Below are 18,641 nucleotides of genomic sequence, written 5' to 3'. Positions count from 1 at the left end.
AATGAGATGATAAAAGCAATGACCAACACGCACTTAAGTTCACACAAAGAGGGGGTTTCAGAAACATTGCTTGCAGTTTACACTGCAATCCAGCATGAATGCAAGATACAGTAACTGTATTGGTCCAGTCCTGCAGAACATTTTACTAAGCAGTCTTATCTGTACATGGAACATCTCTTATCACACCTGCTTCTCTTCAACATTCATCCACCTCTACCTGTGAGACCAGGATGAGTGTGTCCCCTCCATCAGGAAAAGAAAAAATATAGCAAATAATCGGGGGGGAGGGGGGGGGGGGGGGCAACAGCGACACCCCCACAACCAAAAATTTACAATACAGGTTTTTTTCCCCTTTTGATGAGAATGCTTTTCTGTACAAGTGTTTTTTGTAATCTAATACTGTTTAAAAAGCTATCAGCTTCTTCAAGATGACCACTGTAGGCATGATAATATTCCAGGAACACTTAAATAACAGTTTTTACAATAAATTTTAGGTCCATATCATTAGATTACTTTATATGCACTGGTCTCTCATCTGATTTTAGGCGTTTTCTACGTGGTTGTATAAAATCTTCATCGGAGTCCTCAGTTATTTCACCATCATCCTCTTCCTGCTCAAATTCAGGCAAAGGCTGGAAGGTCCTGTCTGGGTAGATCTCTGTAAGTTTATCTTCAAAGTATAATGCAACTGCCTTCCCTGCCTGTGCTACTTCTGAATCAGCCTGTAAATAAAAGAAGACAGGAATATTCACCTGTTGGAAATGCACATCCCTTCACCAAGTGTGCATGGTCTGAAACGCTTACCTTCAAATTAATCTCTTGTGTTTCTGCATAAACTTGAACAACTTTCATCATCTAAAAAGGATACCAGAGTCAAAAAAAATGAAATTGTAATGCTTTCTAAAGTTATGAGATTGCATAGGATTGGATGACTAAAGTCAGCCATAACAACAAAACAGTTTGTTATGGACTACACCTCTTTAGTTCTCAAACTTAGCGGAAGCAGGTCTAAAACAGTCTTAGGAGGGTGACATGAGGTAAATAAACCTTCAACAAAACACACAACTTTTGTACAAATAAGTGTCTACCAGCCATTTTCAAAACTGCACTCCACTCGTGACTGCTTTCTTCATTATTAATTTTAGTTGCCTGGACATTATTGTGGAAAAGTCTCACTTTAGAGAGAAGTGCTCCATGAGACTACTTTCTTGGGTGTCTTACCCCACTTCAATTTCTATTTTTTAAAAGCATATGGCTTAGAGGCACTAGACATGATGCTACTATGAGAGGTCAGGGTGACTCATCTTTTGCCATGAGCCAGCATTTCAAACAGCGAGACAAGTCTGAAACATCATTTAAAAAAAAAAAACCCAACAAACACACACACATCCATCAGTCCTTGCTCCCTTGTTTTACTCTTGTCCCTAAGAGCTGCAGCATGTTTTCCTCTACAGTAGATGCTTCATTAATTCCCTTGATTGAGAAGTTCACATAATTGCAACTTCTTCCACAGTGCTCATTAACCTCCACCTAATACAGAGACATAAGGGAGTCGGGGGTGTCAAAGTCCCAAATGCTTGTGAGCGTTTACAGCATTACATCATCAACCTTGACTTTTACTAGTGTACGTGTGAAACAGTTGAGATTTAATTGTAGGTTTGTGTACTTCCTTCAATTTACTTCTTCACAGAGCTAGAAACGCAGCCCAAACACTGCAAAACTCAGATTACATTTTACAGAAAAATACTAGCTGTTTTATGCATTTCTAAGGTCAGAAGAAAGCCATTCCCTGTGATGCCTTCTCCCCAGGGCTTTTTGTCATCCTTGCTTTAAGGCATCTCAGAAATGAGGATACCCTCTTATCTCAGCTCCTACTCTGTTTCAGCACAATGCCACAATGTTTTTGATATTCAGAATATTTTTTTCCATTGCTCCACCTAGTAACAACACTTGGGTAATTTATCTCCAAGTCACATTTTACATGTAAAGTGCAAATATTTCATTATCAGATGGGTTCATTGCGAAGTAAGTCAACTTGCCACACTCATCAAAAATACGACTCCATTATCTACTGAAAACTGATTTTTGTGAGAGCCCAACTACTCAGGAGCTAAAGCACTAAGCTTAATACTAGACATAATGAACATAATGCTTTTCTGGGTTCAGCCTGCATGAGGTACTAAAACCAGTACAATATTCTTCAGAAAGGGACTTTTCCTCAGTAGAGGAAGTTTCCTCAATAGAGGTTTACCATGTTTCATGAGTGTAAGAACAATTATCTGTACAATAGCTTGTATTAGTGCTATATGTAGCTTGAGACAGTTTTAACGACTGCTTGATTGTCTTTATTACCACACTTCCTATGCACTTCTACAATCTATTTCATGTACAGTAACAAGGTCACCCTGCTCCTCAGTCATATATCCATACCAGTGAACGCACTTAAAAAGTTCCGTCTGTTAAAGCCCGATCTCCCCATTTAGCTAAAACTGAGAGGTAGTTCTGTAACTGCATTTGTTTTGTTTTTTAAGTGTCTGATTCAGCATCTGCTCCATAAGCAGAAGTTACAACTGGAAGCAGAGCCTTTAATTAGAGAAGCTGCACAACCATGTTGAAATAAATCTTAATCTAAAAAAATGTATACAGATTGGAAGTTAACATACTTCATTAAACCTTTCACAGTTCTTGAATATCAACCGGACATCTGCCACAAAATCCTCAGGAGTCTGGTAGTGTTGGGAATGCTTCTTTTGCAGTTTCTTTTTCACTGTAGATAAATCCATTGGTTTCTTTATAATTTTATAGTAGTTTGGTATCTGTAAAAGACAGTGATTGATCACTACAATGACTACATAGTTCACAGAAGCAGCTGAATTTCTTCACTTATCAAAATATCAATCAGCTAATCTCATCATGCACTGTGTGCATGTTCAGCAAGTGAGAACAATTTCCTTTCCTCAAACTGTTTAAGAAGTTCTTTCTAACCTTCAGTGTCTATCATAGCACAGCAAAGCTTTTCATTATAGTTACTTCTTTTACAGCTGAAAACAGAAGAGTCAAAGCAGTTTCTTTCCTCCTTTCAAAAGATTGTCAGAAAAAACAAAACAAAAAAAAACCAACCCCAAACACCCACAAACTCCCCTAAAGCATTTTGAATTTCATGGGTATCCCGAGACATCCTCTTCCAATTCAACCACTGCTAATTGCAGGTATTTTTAAATATGTGGGTTTGAGACTGGGCGAAGAGCCTCTGCGTGGAGAGGCTACAGGATCAGCCTGGGCCTCTCAGAATGATGACAACAAGGCTGGGGAAGGGTCTGGAGCACAGGCCTTATGCGGACCAGCCGAGGGAACGGGGATTGTTTAGCTTGGAGAAGAGGAGGCTGAGGGGAGACCTTATCGCTCTCTACAACTACCTGAAAGGAGGTTGTAGCGAGGTGGGTGTTGGTCTCTTCTCCCAAGTAGTTAGCGATAGGACGAGAGGAAATGGGCTCAAGCTGCGCCAGGGGAGGTTTAGGTTGGAAATTAGGAAAAATTTCTTTACGGAAAGGGTGGTCAAGAATTGGAACAGGCTGCCCAGAGAGGTGGTGGAGTCCCCATCCCTGGAAGTGTTCAAAAAACGGGCAGAGGTGGCACTTGGGGACATGGTTCAGTCTGGTCTACCCTTGATTGGTTTAGTGTGGACTTGGTAGTTAATGGTTGGACTGGATGATCTTAAAGGTCTTTTCCAACCTAAACGATTCTATGATTCTATGAAATACTGGATGACTGCCAGAACTTTTACACTGAGCAAGAAGGACATGCTTCAAGTAAAAGCAGTCAGTTCCTTCCCAAACTCAACTCTAGACTTTTAGAGATGTTATGCCAAAAATAAATCACAAACTATTTTTCAGAAGACTCACCGAGGCTGGGACTGGCTCTTGAAATTCAATGCTCAGCTCATGACAATACAGGTAAAGCAGGAGACGTTCACATTTCTTACAAAGAAATAAACAGCTTCACATTAATATCCTTAATTTCTCCTCAGCCCAGAAGTTCATATCTTCCTATTTTAAATAGGTTTGTACTTTAGCAGCTTAGTACTAGAAGATTTAAGTGCAATACCCACAAGCTTAATTATAAAATGTAAAGTTCTTAGGAGGGCATTGTTGAGAGGGTAGAACACCACCTTACTGTTCACGTAGCAGAAACATACTCCCTTTTTGCTTTCTTCTTCCTAAACAAAAGCCTAGGGCTAAAGTCAAACATGAAGAAGCATGCCAATATACAGTCAAATTAAAAAAACAAACAAACAAAAAAGACAAACTACAACCACTTTTGTCCAACCATAACTGCATGTAACAGGAAAGGACTGAATCGCAGACTTTTATTCTTTTCCCCACAACACAAAATTAAATAATTTGAAACCAAAGGCAGAGTGTTTTTATGAATTCCCTGTTGAAATATTTTTCTTTCCTTTGCTTGTAACTCCTTTGGAGGCATTTGATTTGGTAATACTCTAACACTTTATGCACAGGCTGACTGATAAAGCTAAAAATAATTCTGACTGTCAAGGTCATTACACCTTCCACAAGAATGCACCTAAATACTTCTAGCACCTCTCTCAGCATCAACTTAACACACCAAACTTACATAACTATTTTATGAAGGTTATATCAATGTTAAATGCAAAGGACTTCTAATTAAGAACACTGAAGAGATTAATGCATGTTAAAGGATGCATTTAAATACAGAATGCAAGTTTACATGCAAGTTTTAGCTACTAGATTATGAGTCCTAATGTAATGGAGCACTCCCACATAGTCACCAACACCTGGATATGTGGTCACAGCAAGAAAAATCTCATTACTCATTTTGGGTTTTTTTTGCAAAAGCCATAAGTATATTTAATTTGCTGCAGCCACAGCAAACACATCTTCAATAAACAGTGGGGGATAGCTAATGCAAGAAACGACTTTTTTCTAGGAAACAGATTCCTACAGATTTGAGACATACCCTTTGGTCCACAGGGCTCAGACCTTGTGCTGTTTTCCCTTTCTTGCTGTGTTGTGAATTGTCACAATCATATTCTACTTCTGGTTTGCTCAGATCTCTGCAGAATGTACATATCCACTCTCCACTAAACAGAAATAAACACAATTATTCCAGATACCTAGGGACAAAGACTCATCAGTGATGACTACAAAGATTTTTTTCATTAGCTCTTACAGATTCACACTGTACTGTAGCAAAGACTTGGATATCCAAAGATAAGGAATAACCCTTAATGCTCAAGATAATTCTGCCAGTCAAGGCCATTTTTCCTGCCCTCATATTCCTCTCCCAAGTACGTTCTAATACTTTAAACACCTTCCTCACCATGACTTTAAGATGAACTTTGCACAACAGAATCACATTTTGAGAGACCATATGTTTACCAGATAAACACTGACCAGTTAACATGCAAAACAATTCAGGCAGGCCTTTGAAATGTCAGATTTTTTTACTAACAAGAAATCATCCAGAACAAGCTGATGTTGAGGATGAAACACCAGTGTTGGTACGTGTTGAAATCTACCATATGATGAGACCACAGAGCTGTTCTCAGGAACCATTACACTGTTTCTGGTACCTTGGAAAGCTGAGGAGTGTTGGTACATGACAAGTCAGGTGAAACACCTTTGGGCACTTTTCACAACATAACAGATCCCCTCCATTTTGGCATACAGCACACCAGTCTTCATTTGGATCATCATCTTTGTTATTGCCTTCTCCTCCAATTCTAGCTGATCGGTGCATTAGACTCCGCACTGGGGATTTTCCATTTACAAGGCTATGTCCAGACTGTTTGCAACTTTCACTTAAATCTGCTGGTTCAGTTTTTACATGATTTTCAAGACTTCCCAATGCTTCTAATTCACTTTCCAGATGCAAGTTAGTGGATAGTGGTGGTGTCAAGCTGCTCTCAGGACTGCTAAGCTGAAATGAAAGTAGCACATGACAATCAGAAAGAGTCAATTTTACAAGGGTATCTTTCTTCATATGGTGGAAGTAAAAAGCCATCCACCATTTAAAGGTACTATACTCATTTCCCAAAATACACGGCAAATCATTACAAAGACCCAAGTTGCATACAATATTGAAAACTACTTTTACAAGTCCATCCTTTCAAGAACAGACTCATTTCTACTGATATATAACATGATAAACAAACTTTCAAGCCAAACACACTGATAAATTTTTAAAAATATACATTCACTGTCACTAGGAAAAATCCTCAAATCCATCACCCTGCTCCCAGTACACAATCCTATTAAATCAAGCATAGCTGGGAAACACTGAAAAAATATTCACTTGCACAAATATTTTATTTATGCTCTGGCATAAGAACTTTTGACTGATTGGAAGATTTCTCAATGTAATTACATACGTATGAATGTCCAGGAACTACTAACAATAGGTGACTTAAGAGCTTTTATTAGTTAGAGGTTAAAAGCAGCAAACGCACTATACTGCTGAGGGTATTTCATTTTAATAGCTAGAAATGAAATGTACACAACAGACTATCCTGTGTCTGGCACAGCATAGTATTAAAGGATGTAATAAAGTTCTCAATGAGGACCAAACTGAGATTCCTGTTTTCTATCCGACTACTTTCAACACACAACTACCTATGGTAATACATAAAACTGACAAGGACTAGGTGTGTTTTCAATCCACATCACTAGGATCCTGTCCAAATCAGGCAGGGAAACGTCTGCCATCATTTAATGTTTATTTGTTCCACATAAGAGAGCAAGCTACTGTTCAAGTCCCATTGCCGGCTTATTGGTACCTATGTCACAAACCCCCAGTAATTAAGTCTTAGCAGTCCTACAAAAACAGACAGCTCAGCACTTGAGCTGGCCCACACTTAAAGTTCAGACACACTGCCAGGGAGCAAAATACCTCTCAATCTTCAGGGCTGTTAACAGAGTATGAGGCTTAAGAGTAAAACTGCTTTTTTATTTCCAAAATCCTAAACATGCTGCTAGGAAAAACACAACATACTGTCACACAAACTAACTGTACCATGCAAGCACTCCTTCTGCCATCCTCTGTTTTCTCCTGTTTTACTGTTCCTGAGAAACTGCATATCTCTTCCTCTGTCCCTGGCTCTTGCTTGACTTTCACTTGGTCAGACTTGAAGTTAATGCTAGTTTTCTCAGCAGTTCTGCCCGACGAGCCACAGCTAGAAAAGAGACCAGCATATAAATAAGAGGAAAACTCATCAGAGGACAGAAATTTAAATGACCATTTCCTGAACAATTTCAAAGGCAAAGCACGTCAGAACATTTACAAGACAGCTCAAGTTTACAAGACAGCAGAGAATCATAGTGAAGAGGGGGCGGCGGGTGTGTGTGGAATCTCCTTCATGTAAGCATTCTTCCATTACTGGGTCATAATATCAAAGCCCTATTGACCCACTGCCAATTCATTTTTTTTTTTCTTCATGTCTGATTTTTCAGCCTGGCAGTGTTAACGTAACACACTCACCTTCCTCTGCTACCTGTGCTGGAGGTACTAGGTGGCCTTACAGGAGTGTGGGAGTTGGACAAACCTGCAAAGAAGCAGCATAGAAGTTGACTTGGTACAAATTTACATTCTGCAGGAAAATAAATGTCTACTGTTGAGTAACACCAGAAGTACTGCTAGAATATCCTAATTTAATAATTCACATAAGTCAGCTGCACTCTCAGTCGTTTGATCAGAACAAAGGTCTAGCACACCACATTAAATAAAAACAAGACAACACACTGTTCTTAAGAGTCCCAATAATTATTTCACCTAATCCAAACAGTGTTATAGCCCTCAGCCCATTAAGTCCTCAAATTTTATTCACTGACATCCACCAGTAAAGTCAAGAAAAGCAGGCTCAGTATGTTTTACATGCAGGTTTTGAGACACATAGTAAGTTCCTCTGCTGCTACCATTCATTCACAGAATCTTACAATAATCTTGCAGGGAGAAGACTAAGAGAAACGTGTATTTGAATGACTGAAATCAGATTCTTACTAATAGAAATTGACATTTTCAACATTTACATAACTCAACATTAGGTATTGGTGACTTAGTTTGTTCACATGCATAACGAAAGCTCTATCATCTGTTGGCTATACTTAGAATGACCTTGCTCAAATGATTGTTGCGTGTAAGTATTTCTGTGACTAAACTATTCTATAAACTTACTTCCCAAACCACAGAATGGTCTAGCCAGTCATCATCTGGGGGCAATAACTGAACTACATCCTCTGATGCACAATAAAATAAAAAAGGATTGTGGTAACACAGGACGAAAATATAGTCTATACACGTATCTGGAACTCTGTGTTGATGTGCTGGCAGTTTGTTATTACAAAGATATTTCTGAAGGAGGGTAAAATTTAAATTTCCAGAAGAATTTTTTTCTGAGCAAAATAAATTTTAAACTAACTCAATGTTACTTCCCTTTTGGCAGGAAATGGTAGGTAATTATTTTCAACTTACATACCAGAAATACCCATCACTTTCTAGAATCACTAGAAATACCCATCACATTTACCTGATGACCCTGGAGATAGAGCTGAAGGTCCTGGGGAGGGATTCATGGTACTTGTAGGTTGTGGGGGTAGGTGGCTGCCCGTAATGTATCTACTTAGAAGGTTATCTAAATTACTTGAACCAGCATCTTCAAGCTAAGAAGCAAAACCAAAAGTCTGAATCAGAGAGGCCTAATTAAAGTTTCTTAATAGTTCCACATCTTTAAACTGTGATCAGTATCTTTACCAGAATTGTTCACTATCCCTTCAAGGATTCAGGACATCAGCAAACGTTTTTATCAGTTTCATACAGAGATCAGTCTTTCAAAACAGAAACCCACAGTCAGAAACTTAAAGTAAGATTTTTTTCAAGAGCTCCTAAATACCTGAGTTCTTCCAGTATGGTCATAGGCTGCACTTACTTTAGGTCATTCCAAACTTTTTGGTTCCCAGATGTTCAGGGTGTTAGTCATATGAACTACCAGCTTACTAATTTTGCAAGAGTTATTCCACAATTAAGAAATTAAAGGAAACCATGAACTTGTTTTTCCTTAGCATAATGTGAAATCTCCCTCCCTCCCATTCACTTTTTACACAGACTTTAGTATCTATTAAAAACAAGGAAACAGGTACCCTATTACTTTAACTGCTTAAAGCTATTAACTGCAAGACAGCATAATTGCAAATAATGTGTTTGAAAGACACTGTATTCAAAGCAGGTTTTTACGACTATGCAAGCAACTCGAAAGACTAATAGCTTCCTATCCAACTCTTCTATCAACTAAAATCTGTAACAGCTATTACATGAACAGGTATAAAAAAAGAGCATCTTAACAGAATTCTGCATTTTCAGCGCACCTAGAGGTTGCATGTTTATGTTTCAGACTATCCCACTAACAACTATTTCTAACTTGTTGTATCATGAACTTTAGACACGTACAGCTGAATCAGTCATAACCAGTTATACTTGTGTTTTGTTCTAATGACTAAACAAAGCTTCAGCACTGCAGATCAATCACAGAGATGTGATCCTTTTTTTCTTCACTATTCTTACGTTAGCAAATTACGTGCAGCCTCATGAGGAAACTGAACGTACAACCCTTGAACATGAGTCTCTATAGATTAAGAGGTAAACAGTTGCCATTGGTATTACAGCAGACCATCTGCTTGGATGAAATTCAGGTTTTGTTTCTAAGGCGATTGTTTCCTGTATCATGACCGAATCTCCCGTGCTTTATATGGGCATTTCAACGTAAACTTCCTGTTCTCAAGACAAAGTCATCATCCTCCACCTCCCTGGCCTCCCAAACACTGCTGCAGAAAACATATTACTTTTACTTTCTTTGCCTCCACCCATACACTAAATTATGCTTCTGACGTCTCCAAATGAGCTTGACTTCATCAAAATCGACCTCAGCTTGTGTACAGTACTATCCACTGCCTCTCTGGGCAAAGAATACAGGGCACACTCTGCAGTGCCAAGTCAGTGAGTATCAATAGCGTGCAGAAGTGAAAACTACAGAAGTAGCAACAGTCACACTCTGTGCAAGCAAGAATTTCCAGGCAGACACCACTACAGGTCAAGTTGAATCACGGAGGCCAGCTTAAGTGTTCTGCAGCACCTTCCAGGATCCAACGCTAATGTAAATGCTGGCCTCTTGCACACAAGGAAATGATTACAGCCACACCACTGGGGTACAGAGGAAATGTGAGGAGAGAGAAAAGTAGGGCAGTGGGAGACCTTTTCTCTGTACTTCCTGCATTTGATTGCTATGTTTAGGAACATCACAAGGAAGTGCCAGGCAACTTTAACTCTGAATAAACCATTCAGGGCATTCAACATAGGTAACTATTCAACTATTCTAGTGATATCTTCCCATATGATAGTCTTGTGGAAGAAAGGAAGTGAACACAGTACTTGGGATTAACCAATCTAAGTATCAATTTTACTATAGGACAGCCATTAAATACTTATGAATCTAAAGGTTAATACAGATTGAGCAGGTCAGCCCTTTATAGGGAAAATAGTTGCATGCCCAAGTCAAGGGGTGAAGATTTTAATTCTTTGACTTAAATTATAACTAACTATACCATTCTACAGACAAGTACCAGTATCCAAATAAAAAAGATACAGAAAAGAAAGCAGATCATTACTTCACCCACAGTGTAAGCGCCTGATTTTCTCCACTGACCTGGATGGGTGGGATATCCGGCAGGGAAGGTAAATTTTCTGGGTTTGTTACAGAAGGAATGAGTTCAATTGCTGTAACGGACGGACTTGTTGGACCACGGTTTGCACTTGCCATTGTTGCTGTAGTAGGACTAGTTGGATTAATAGTGGTGTTGTGCACAGAAACAACTGGAAAAGGCCCCGCATGTCCAGGGTTAGAATGCTGTAGGAAAAGAGAAGAGAACATGACTGCACTACAAACAAATCAGCCACTGCATGTAAAATTGCAACATGTGCATTATACGATACTCCTCAACAAAAAACTGGGGGGAAGAACATAACCTGATAGCACTGAATGCAAAGCGACTGCTATTTTTATTTACTTTGAAAGAAAAAACACTTTATGTGGCTAGATATTTAAATATACAGCACATCTTCCACCAAATTATTTTCATATATAGTTCAGTTTTCTTAAAGCAATTACTTCCTCCAAAGACAACTTTAGAGTCTGTACGTCTGTCTACAGACTTTTTTTTTTAAAAGGAAAGAGTAACTGTTTCAAGTATTATAAAGTCATTTTTTGTTTTCCAGTCACATTAGCATTCATTGTCAAGAATTTTTATTCTTAATGGTATGCAGAGCTCTGCATCATGCTTCAGGTTTGAATTTAAAAACACTTTAGAATTTGGTTTCATTAAAACCCCTCAACTACATCATTTTGAACTTCACTATTCCTAACTATTTTCTAAGAAACCCAAAAGCTGAATGTCACTGAAAAGTGAAAAAGGAAATATTTTGTTTCCCAGAACTAAAATGCAATACAAATATTGGAATTCATTTTCATTTTTAAGGTTTGAATTTTCTTATGTTCAGCAAAAATGTCACAGTACAGTATGCAACATGAAAAAGCATATAAATGTGTGCAGCTGTGAGTTATATGTGATAAACACATTTACAGCTGGAGGTATCATCTATTGTAATGAAAGTTTGGCGCAATGGCACAAATGAAGCGTGTACACAGGATATACTTGTCTTTGAAGGTGAGGTTGCATCATGGAGTATTGTGGTCCATTGTGGCGTGGTATTCCTGGTATACGAGCAGCATTCTGAGCCATTCTCATCTGATGTGCTTGGAAAGCCCCACAGTTCATGTTACCCCTCTGCATGGTCTGCATGCTGATCAACCTGGGAGGCTGCAAGGGTTTTTGTTTTTTAAAAATTTTGCTTTTAACATGGAAAAAAGAAGCCAATCTCTTTCCACAGTAGTAGGTTTACCAGTTACATAACATCAAGAAAAGCCAATAGCTGTCACATTTAAAGTATGTCAAATTTCAAAAGATCTTCACATTTATAAACTGCTTTGTAAGTTTATATTTGATAGGGCAATTTTAACTCTCAGTGTTCTGGTAAAAGGTGAAGTAAGAACATATGAGATACTTACCTGCTGCTGTAAGATTTGTGGACTCGTCTGCCTGGGAACTGACCCAGATGGCTGTCCCATCCTCATCTGCTGCAGCTGCTGATGTTTTTGTGCATACACTTGCTGCTGCATATGCTGAAGTCGAAGCTGCGCTAGATTGATTTGCCCTGGAGCTTTGTTGATGTGGTTTGTTCCTGGAGGAGCTTGTCCAACCACTACATTAGGAGTGTAACTAGGAGTTGGCTTATTTTCAATGACAAGGTTACCTAAACAAAACAAAAAAGGAACTAGTAAACAGCTAAATCTCCATCATTATCCAAAGGTCAATAAATGCAGAATATTCAGATGTTTCTAATTCAGTTTCCTCAGGGGCAGTAACAAAGCAATTTAAGTTTGAAATCTTCTTTTTAAGTCTCCATAACTGCACACAAGAGAGACAAAAAGAAAACTCAGACTACAAGAAGAAGAAATTGCAAAACTAAAAACAAGACCTATGAGGCAAGAGTGAAAGAACTGGAACGGCGCAGCCTAAAAGACAGAGATGACTGTTCTCTGTGTTCACAACAAACGGACAAGATGAGAAACAAAACAGGAAAAAAAACATGTTGAGCATAAAGTTTCTATACCTAAGGAAGCAAAGCCCGGGAAAAGGTATCTGGGGGACAGTGGAGAGCATCCCATCACTGAATGACTAAGAACAGGTTAGACAAGCATGACACAAAACACTGCTACAAGCGAGTCCTGCCTTGATACAATGCAATGGACCACACTGTCTCTAGCTCTCTCCAGTCCTGTTTTCAAAGGGAAAAGGCAAAATGTTGATTTTTGACTTTGAACATGTACTCACTGGAATCTGCATGTCACTTTTTATTGAGGTTGACAGCTTCTGTTTCCTACACGCCTTCCCTGCCTGCTCTGGGTTCCTAGTCAAACAACATTTGAAGCTCTGTTCTGGAAAGCCCTGCTTTTTCCTTCTTGAGTAATGTCCAAGAGTAACAGCACTCAAAACTTGCTTCAGGAACTGCCCATGAAGGAATAGCGTCAAATGTTAAACCATTACTTACACAATGAAAAGTTTTTTTACTGTGCATATAAACCTTCTTGACTAAAGACAGGAACACCAAAACCTGGCTAGTGGACTTAGAGCAAGAAGCGAGTACACACAAAAGCATCAGGAAGAGCTGGTATTATCAGATTTTCTGTTAGATTCTCATCCAACAGAAACGTTCACAAGCAGGAGCTAACAGATACCTCTGTCTCACTGTGCTCTCCCCACTCTAGCTCACCCCCCCTCTTCTCTCATTCAAAACCTGTTCTTTGAAAAGTATAATTATGGCATTAATATGGAAGAAAAACAGTGACACTACACTGCTGCAGGATAAGGCAATAATAAAGAAGCTAGGATATCAAACACCTTACATCCGTAAAAGAGCACGTTATTACTGCATCTGGCAACAGTCAGCAATGTGCAGTAATCATAACTCCAAATGTTCAGCGATCCCAGCTGTCACCAAGCGCTCATGCAGGACATGAGCGCTCCAAGCTCCTGTCTCACCCAGATTATTACAGACTCCCATGGCAAATAAAGCTTTAGGGCAAAGAAGGAATAAACAGCTGCACTGAGAAAAACTACTTAAGATATAAAAGGTTACAGCTATGGTGCCGTAATCTACCATGCGGCAGTTGCAAGCAACACACACGCAGAACAGCAGCGTATCTCCCATTATGAGGCTCTGTTTTTCTTCACCTTTATAAACGTGCCAGACATCTTAGGATACAAAACTAGTTAAACGTTGCTTCTCAATTCACTTACCTTTCCAGCAATCACATGGACTGGCTTGGTACTTAGCCATGAACTTTCCTCATATCAACAGTCCCCCTAATTATGCTTGTTCGTGCAACTTCCAACACATTAAGACATCTAATATTACTCTGTATGCAGCTAAATATGAAGTTCAGATAGGCAAAACTGATTCTATTTACTTGCCAAAAAAAGCTCATTCCAGAAACTGAAGCACCCATTTAGCGCTAGTGTGTTATACTGTAACCATCAGAACCACTTCAAGAGGAGAAAAAAAGGCCATTCCTAGAACTATTCCTACTGGAAACCAAAACCTGTGGAGAAAGCTTTGCTAACAGAAAGAACAGAGCACGTAAGGAGGGTAATCAGGACTGGATAGGTTGTATCAAGAACTTTGATCTTCTGCATTAAGAGATGTATTGCACTCCAACTCATTCATGTTGGATGAACACCCAGCTGATGAACTCAATCTAGTTTTTCAAGTAACACGGAATAAACAAACACAATTTTCTCACCTAAATTGACGACATTCTTTGCCCAGAATGTAGGGTCACAATGGAAGCGTATTGCTCCATTGGCAGCTGGGACAGGATCACAACGTGCCTTTAAAATATGACGTAACTGGAATGTTATCTAATGGAAAGCAAAAACAAGACTGTTGATGACAACGAAATAAAGAACGAGAACGTTAAGCAGTGTGCATTTGCCCAGCAAGTTTAGACTGCTGGATCACCAACAAGGACTGTCAACAGCACGTTTGGTTAGTAGCCTGGAAAGTACTCAATTCACCAGGAAAATCACCCACCGTACAACTAATTTTTTACTAAACTCAGAGGATTACAGAGAAGTACTGTTACACAATAATACTACTTCTGCAATGACTCAAATGAAACACTGAGGTGCCTTTACAGAGCTTGACCCCATTCCTTCTACGATAATACTGTTAAGTCCTTAATTTATGAATGAAAAGTGGTGTACAAGTTGGGAAATTTATCCCATTATTACAGAAGGGTTTTTTTTGTTTTGTTTTTTAAATGAAGCATGAACAACTCATTGTCTGTTCCTTGGATATAATCTAGTGAAGCTACATGACACTTAGAAAATTCTTTTGACTAAACAATCTCTGTACCGTACAGTCAAGTTAGAGGATGCTTCCTTACCAGCCGTTTACTGTATAGCAAAGCAGTACTGCTGCCACTTGCAATAGCCCAATTAGTAAAGTTCATCACATGCTTCACTTGTCGTGAAAGACCAGTGATGTCGTTTTGTTGTTGTATTAACTTCATCTGTCTCTCCTTTGTTACATTCTACAAAGAAAGAAAAACTTTATTACAATGGGGGCTTCAGATTTATGAGGAAAATGTAAACCGCTATCACAGTTCTTAGAGCAAAAGAAAAAAGTCACAAGCAAAGCAGCTTATACTAATGCTCATATTCAGAGTGGCTAGAACCATCAAGTAATAATTCTCTATTATTCCACTCTAACATTCTTCCCAGAGGTATCAAAGTGCAGGGAAAATAGTGGGCTCAGAGAAGAGCCTCTGCTTTATCCCAGGAAAATACCAACTACTAAAACGAGACCAGTTCTCTTCCTCATGTTGCCAGAGGCATAGCAGCACGGCAAAGAACTGGGGGAGCCACCCAGACTGGGGCCAGCCAAAGTGCCCGCTCCGTAGCGGGTGGTGCCCTGGCATTCCTGCAGCCGCCAGCGCAGAGACAGCAACAGCAGCGGCCCAGATGCTCCGAGCACCAGCTCCTACGCCAACCAGAAACTGCCCCTAAACACCTCCCGAGTGCGGCAGGTGAACTCAGCAGCCCTATCTCTGACGAGTCTTCAGCCTTTGATAACCTGCCAGCTGCAAACTTTGTGCTAAAAATCTGGGTTGCTGTACCAAATCTTCAGGATTCAAATTTAGCAATACGCGATTGGGCAACTGTTACAACCTCACAAAAAAAGGAAAGTTTCCAATGGAATTTTTCTAGCTTGTAACAAGAAAAGCCAAAATTCAATTACTCATGTAATTTTAAATTATTTGTTTCACTCCTGATCAAATACTCTCTTCTTCCAGGAGTACTCCATTTCATTGCCAAATAACTGTTCCTTAACCAGAAGAAATCTATTGTAATTAACCTGATCTTAAATTTTTCAGTCACATCATGGCAGACTGGCAATATGCTGCGAACTAAGTTATTATGATAGATTTCGTCTCTTCAGATAAAAAAAAGTAATAATAAATTACATTTTCACAGATTTGAGTAAAAGTCAGAATATAATTATTATTCAGAATGGGCTAGCCGGAAAGTATGTCTGAAGTCATTGCCTCCTTTATGATGCCAATCTATGTAACTTTTAAATACCAGCATTACACCTTCACGTACAAATACGTAAGACCACCATGTTTTTGAAAACCTAGGTGAGCTTCAAGTGTCAGGATTTGTGAGAAGTCAACACCAAGTTGTGAAAATTACTAAGGAAATAAATACTAACAACCGCCATTAGGACCCGCCACTGTCTTAGCAGCAAAGCAGTCAACGTGACGCTAGGAGTGAAAATTAATACTAGCCTGTCCACTTCCCTGCTCCCTTCCCCTGCTGCCATCACCCTATACAAGCAGGAGGGAAACTGATTTTAACAACAATCTAGCACAACCGTCAGAGCAAAGAACGATGTACAGTTGCATTAACCACATTGCATTTACTTGTTACGTGCTCAAGACAATGTACACAGACCTGTCTCTAGGAGTTCACACTCTGAAGAAAAACTTCTAGACAATGTAAGAGGAGAAGACAAAAAGCAGCAACTCAACCGTAACAGTGCTATGACTCAAGTCATGAACCTTAAACATCTTAGAATTATGTTATAATATAGAAATACGGGAAACAGAACATGGAAAGGAGATTTTCAGAGACTCCTTTATGATGAGGAGCCTGTTTTTGAATTAATCTGAGGCATAAACATAAAACTAAAGGAGCCACAGGCTCCAGCTAGTGAAAGGATAAACAACAGATTTAACTCCAACGCACTATTAATAGGAAATATCAGTATCGCAACACCTGCACAGTCACACCAAACAAACTGTTTTCAAACTTGGAATGTGAGTTCTCAATAGAGAACTGGAAACAGTGAACAACACTTATTTTTTCTCTTAACTGTACCTCAAGGTGCTGTAAGAGAGATTTTCCCTTTTTATTGATTTCATTGATGAGGGTGAATATAGCCACTTTGATTTCCTGTTCTACTCGTTTGTTAGTTTCATTTACTTCTTTTATCCTAAAAAAAGAAAAATGTATTGTCAGGCAGTCACTTTATACTATGCTGCCAAATACTAAATACCACGGGCATCTTCCCACCCTTGAAGACTGAACGAGCAATTTCTGTATTGAAGTAGTGCAAATCCTTCAATACAGTGCAAAATTTATAGCTTGTTTGATTTCTAACAGAGATATCATCATTAATCAACTTTTTCAAAGAAGCCATCTAAAATTTCAGTTTTGGAAAAAAATTTAAATAGCCCGAGATCAAGATGGTATCTCAATTAACAACTTGTGTTTTACTTAAAATAACATGAAACAGTCCTTGTAGTTTATACACGTTTACACACACGCAGACATACCCAGCCGAGACCACATGTGTGTGTATGTGTGCATATGTATTTACTCCATATCATGTCTCTTTCACTATGAAGAATTTATGTATGATACCTTAAACTTTTATGCTATTGTATATTAACCAGAAAGGAGGTCAACCCTGAATTTCAGATGGACCCCTCCACCTCCCCCAAAAAATCTTGTAACAAAAAGGTTATTACATAACTGTAATCAATACACAATAAGAATATAAACGTTTCACTAATGATTTGCCTGACACTAGTCTACATTATTCTCTTGAGCTTTACTATCACTGCCTTTCAGTTTTTTATACCTCATACCTCTTCATCATTTCCATCATTGTCATTCTTCCTCAGGTTTAGTGTCTTCACTATTCTCAATTCTTCAGACTCAAGCAAATCATCTTGAGCTCTGTCCACAGAATTTGAAATACAGCATTTCTTAAACTCCATTGTAAATTCTGGATTTGTTTGATCCTATGCTGCCTTAATCTAGTGACAACATAGCATTGCAGCAGGATTCTTTACTTCGCTTGTAGGAGTCAGAGCACAATATCTTGCCATGAGCCAGTCTGAGCATGAAGCCTTAAACTGTCCTTTTTTAGCGGGCTTCTTCGCTACTAGATCAAGCATCTGAACTTGTCATTCATCCTGATATGATCACAAGACCACTCATCTGCCTGGTGATGATCTTCGTTGTTGGTGTCAAATGCCCTTTTTAGGCACCTCAGACACGTGTGGTTTTTCGTGACAGCACAACCTGGTCTTCCACTCCAAAAAACATTCAACCAACCCTTCATTAAGTCAGTAGGCATCCATCCTTGGCTTTGGCAGCTAACAATTATTCCAGTAGGCAGCTATTCCTTCAACACTGTTTTACGTTCCATGATTACATACGATGGCAATTTCATATCATCCGCTAACACTGACAACATTATTATAATATATATTTTTTTTCATTCCCTGAAGTTTTTATAGTAGATTTTGTGCCCTAGACTTCAACAAAGTAACCGAATGGCATGTCGAAGTAAACTAGTGTCTCGCACTACCTACTTGGCTCAGCAGATAATCATGATCTTTACACAACCCAATCACATGCTGCAGA

General features: G+C 39.0%; 1 protein-coding gene across 1 annotated transcript in view; it reads right to left on the bottom strand.

Annotated features, from left to right (window-relative positions):
- Nucleotides 1-309: 309 nt before the first annotated feature.
- TRIM33 (tripartite motif containing 33) overlaps nucleotides 310-18,641 on the bottom strand; it is a 37,033-nt gene continuing 18,701 nt past the window's right edge. Inside the window, exons 6-20 of the mRNA XM_075722520.1 lie at nucleotides 17,085-17,199; nucleotides 15,089-15,235; nucleotides 14,444-14,561; nucleotides 12,149-12,393; nucleotides 11,736-11,900; nucleotides 10,730-10,930; nucleotides 8,561-8,693; nucleotides 7,516-7,579; nucleotides 7,051-7,210; nucleotides 5,612-5,958; nucleotides 4,996-5,119; nucleotides 3,903-3,977; nucleotides 2,664-2,816; nucleotides 805-855; nucleotides 310-722 (exon numbers count right to left, since the gene is read on the bottom strand). Coding sequence (XP_075578635.1) covers nucleotides 510-722; nucleotides 805-855; nucleotides 2,664-2,816; nucleotides 3,903-3,977; nucleotides 4,996-5,119; nucleotides 5,612-5,958; nucleotides 7,051-7,210; nucleotides 7,516-7,579; nucleotides 8,561-8,693; nucleotides 10,730-10,930; nucleotides 11,736-11,900; nucleotides 12,149-12,393; nucleotides 14,444-14,561; nucleotides 15,089-15,235; nucleotides 17,085-17,199 — 2,311 coding nt within the window. The 3' untranslated portion in view covers nucleotides 310-509. The remainder of the gene's footprint in view (nucleotides 723-804; nucleotides 856-2,663; nucleotides 2,817-3,902; nucleotides 3,978-4,995; nucleotides 5,120-5,611; nucleotides 5,959-7,050; nucleotides 7,211-7,515; nucleotides 7,580-8,560; nucleotides 8,694-10,729; nucleotides 10,931-11,735; nucleotides 11,901-12,148; nucleotides 12,394-14,443; nucleotides 14,562-15,088; nucleotides 15,236-17,084; nucleotides 17,200-18,641) is intronic.

The sequence above is a fragment of the Pelecanus crispus genome, chromosome 17 (genome assembly GCF_030463565.1).
Source record: "Pelecanus crispus isolate bPelCri1 chromosome 17, bPelCri1.pri, whole genome shotgun sequence".
Lineage (NCBI taxonomy): Eukaryota > Metazoa > Chordata > Aves > Pelecaniformes > Pelecanidae > Pelecanus > Pelecanus crispus.
The sequence above is the reverse complement of the archived record's forward strand: the minus strand, read 5'-3'. Positions and strand labels throughout refer to the sequence as shown.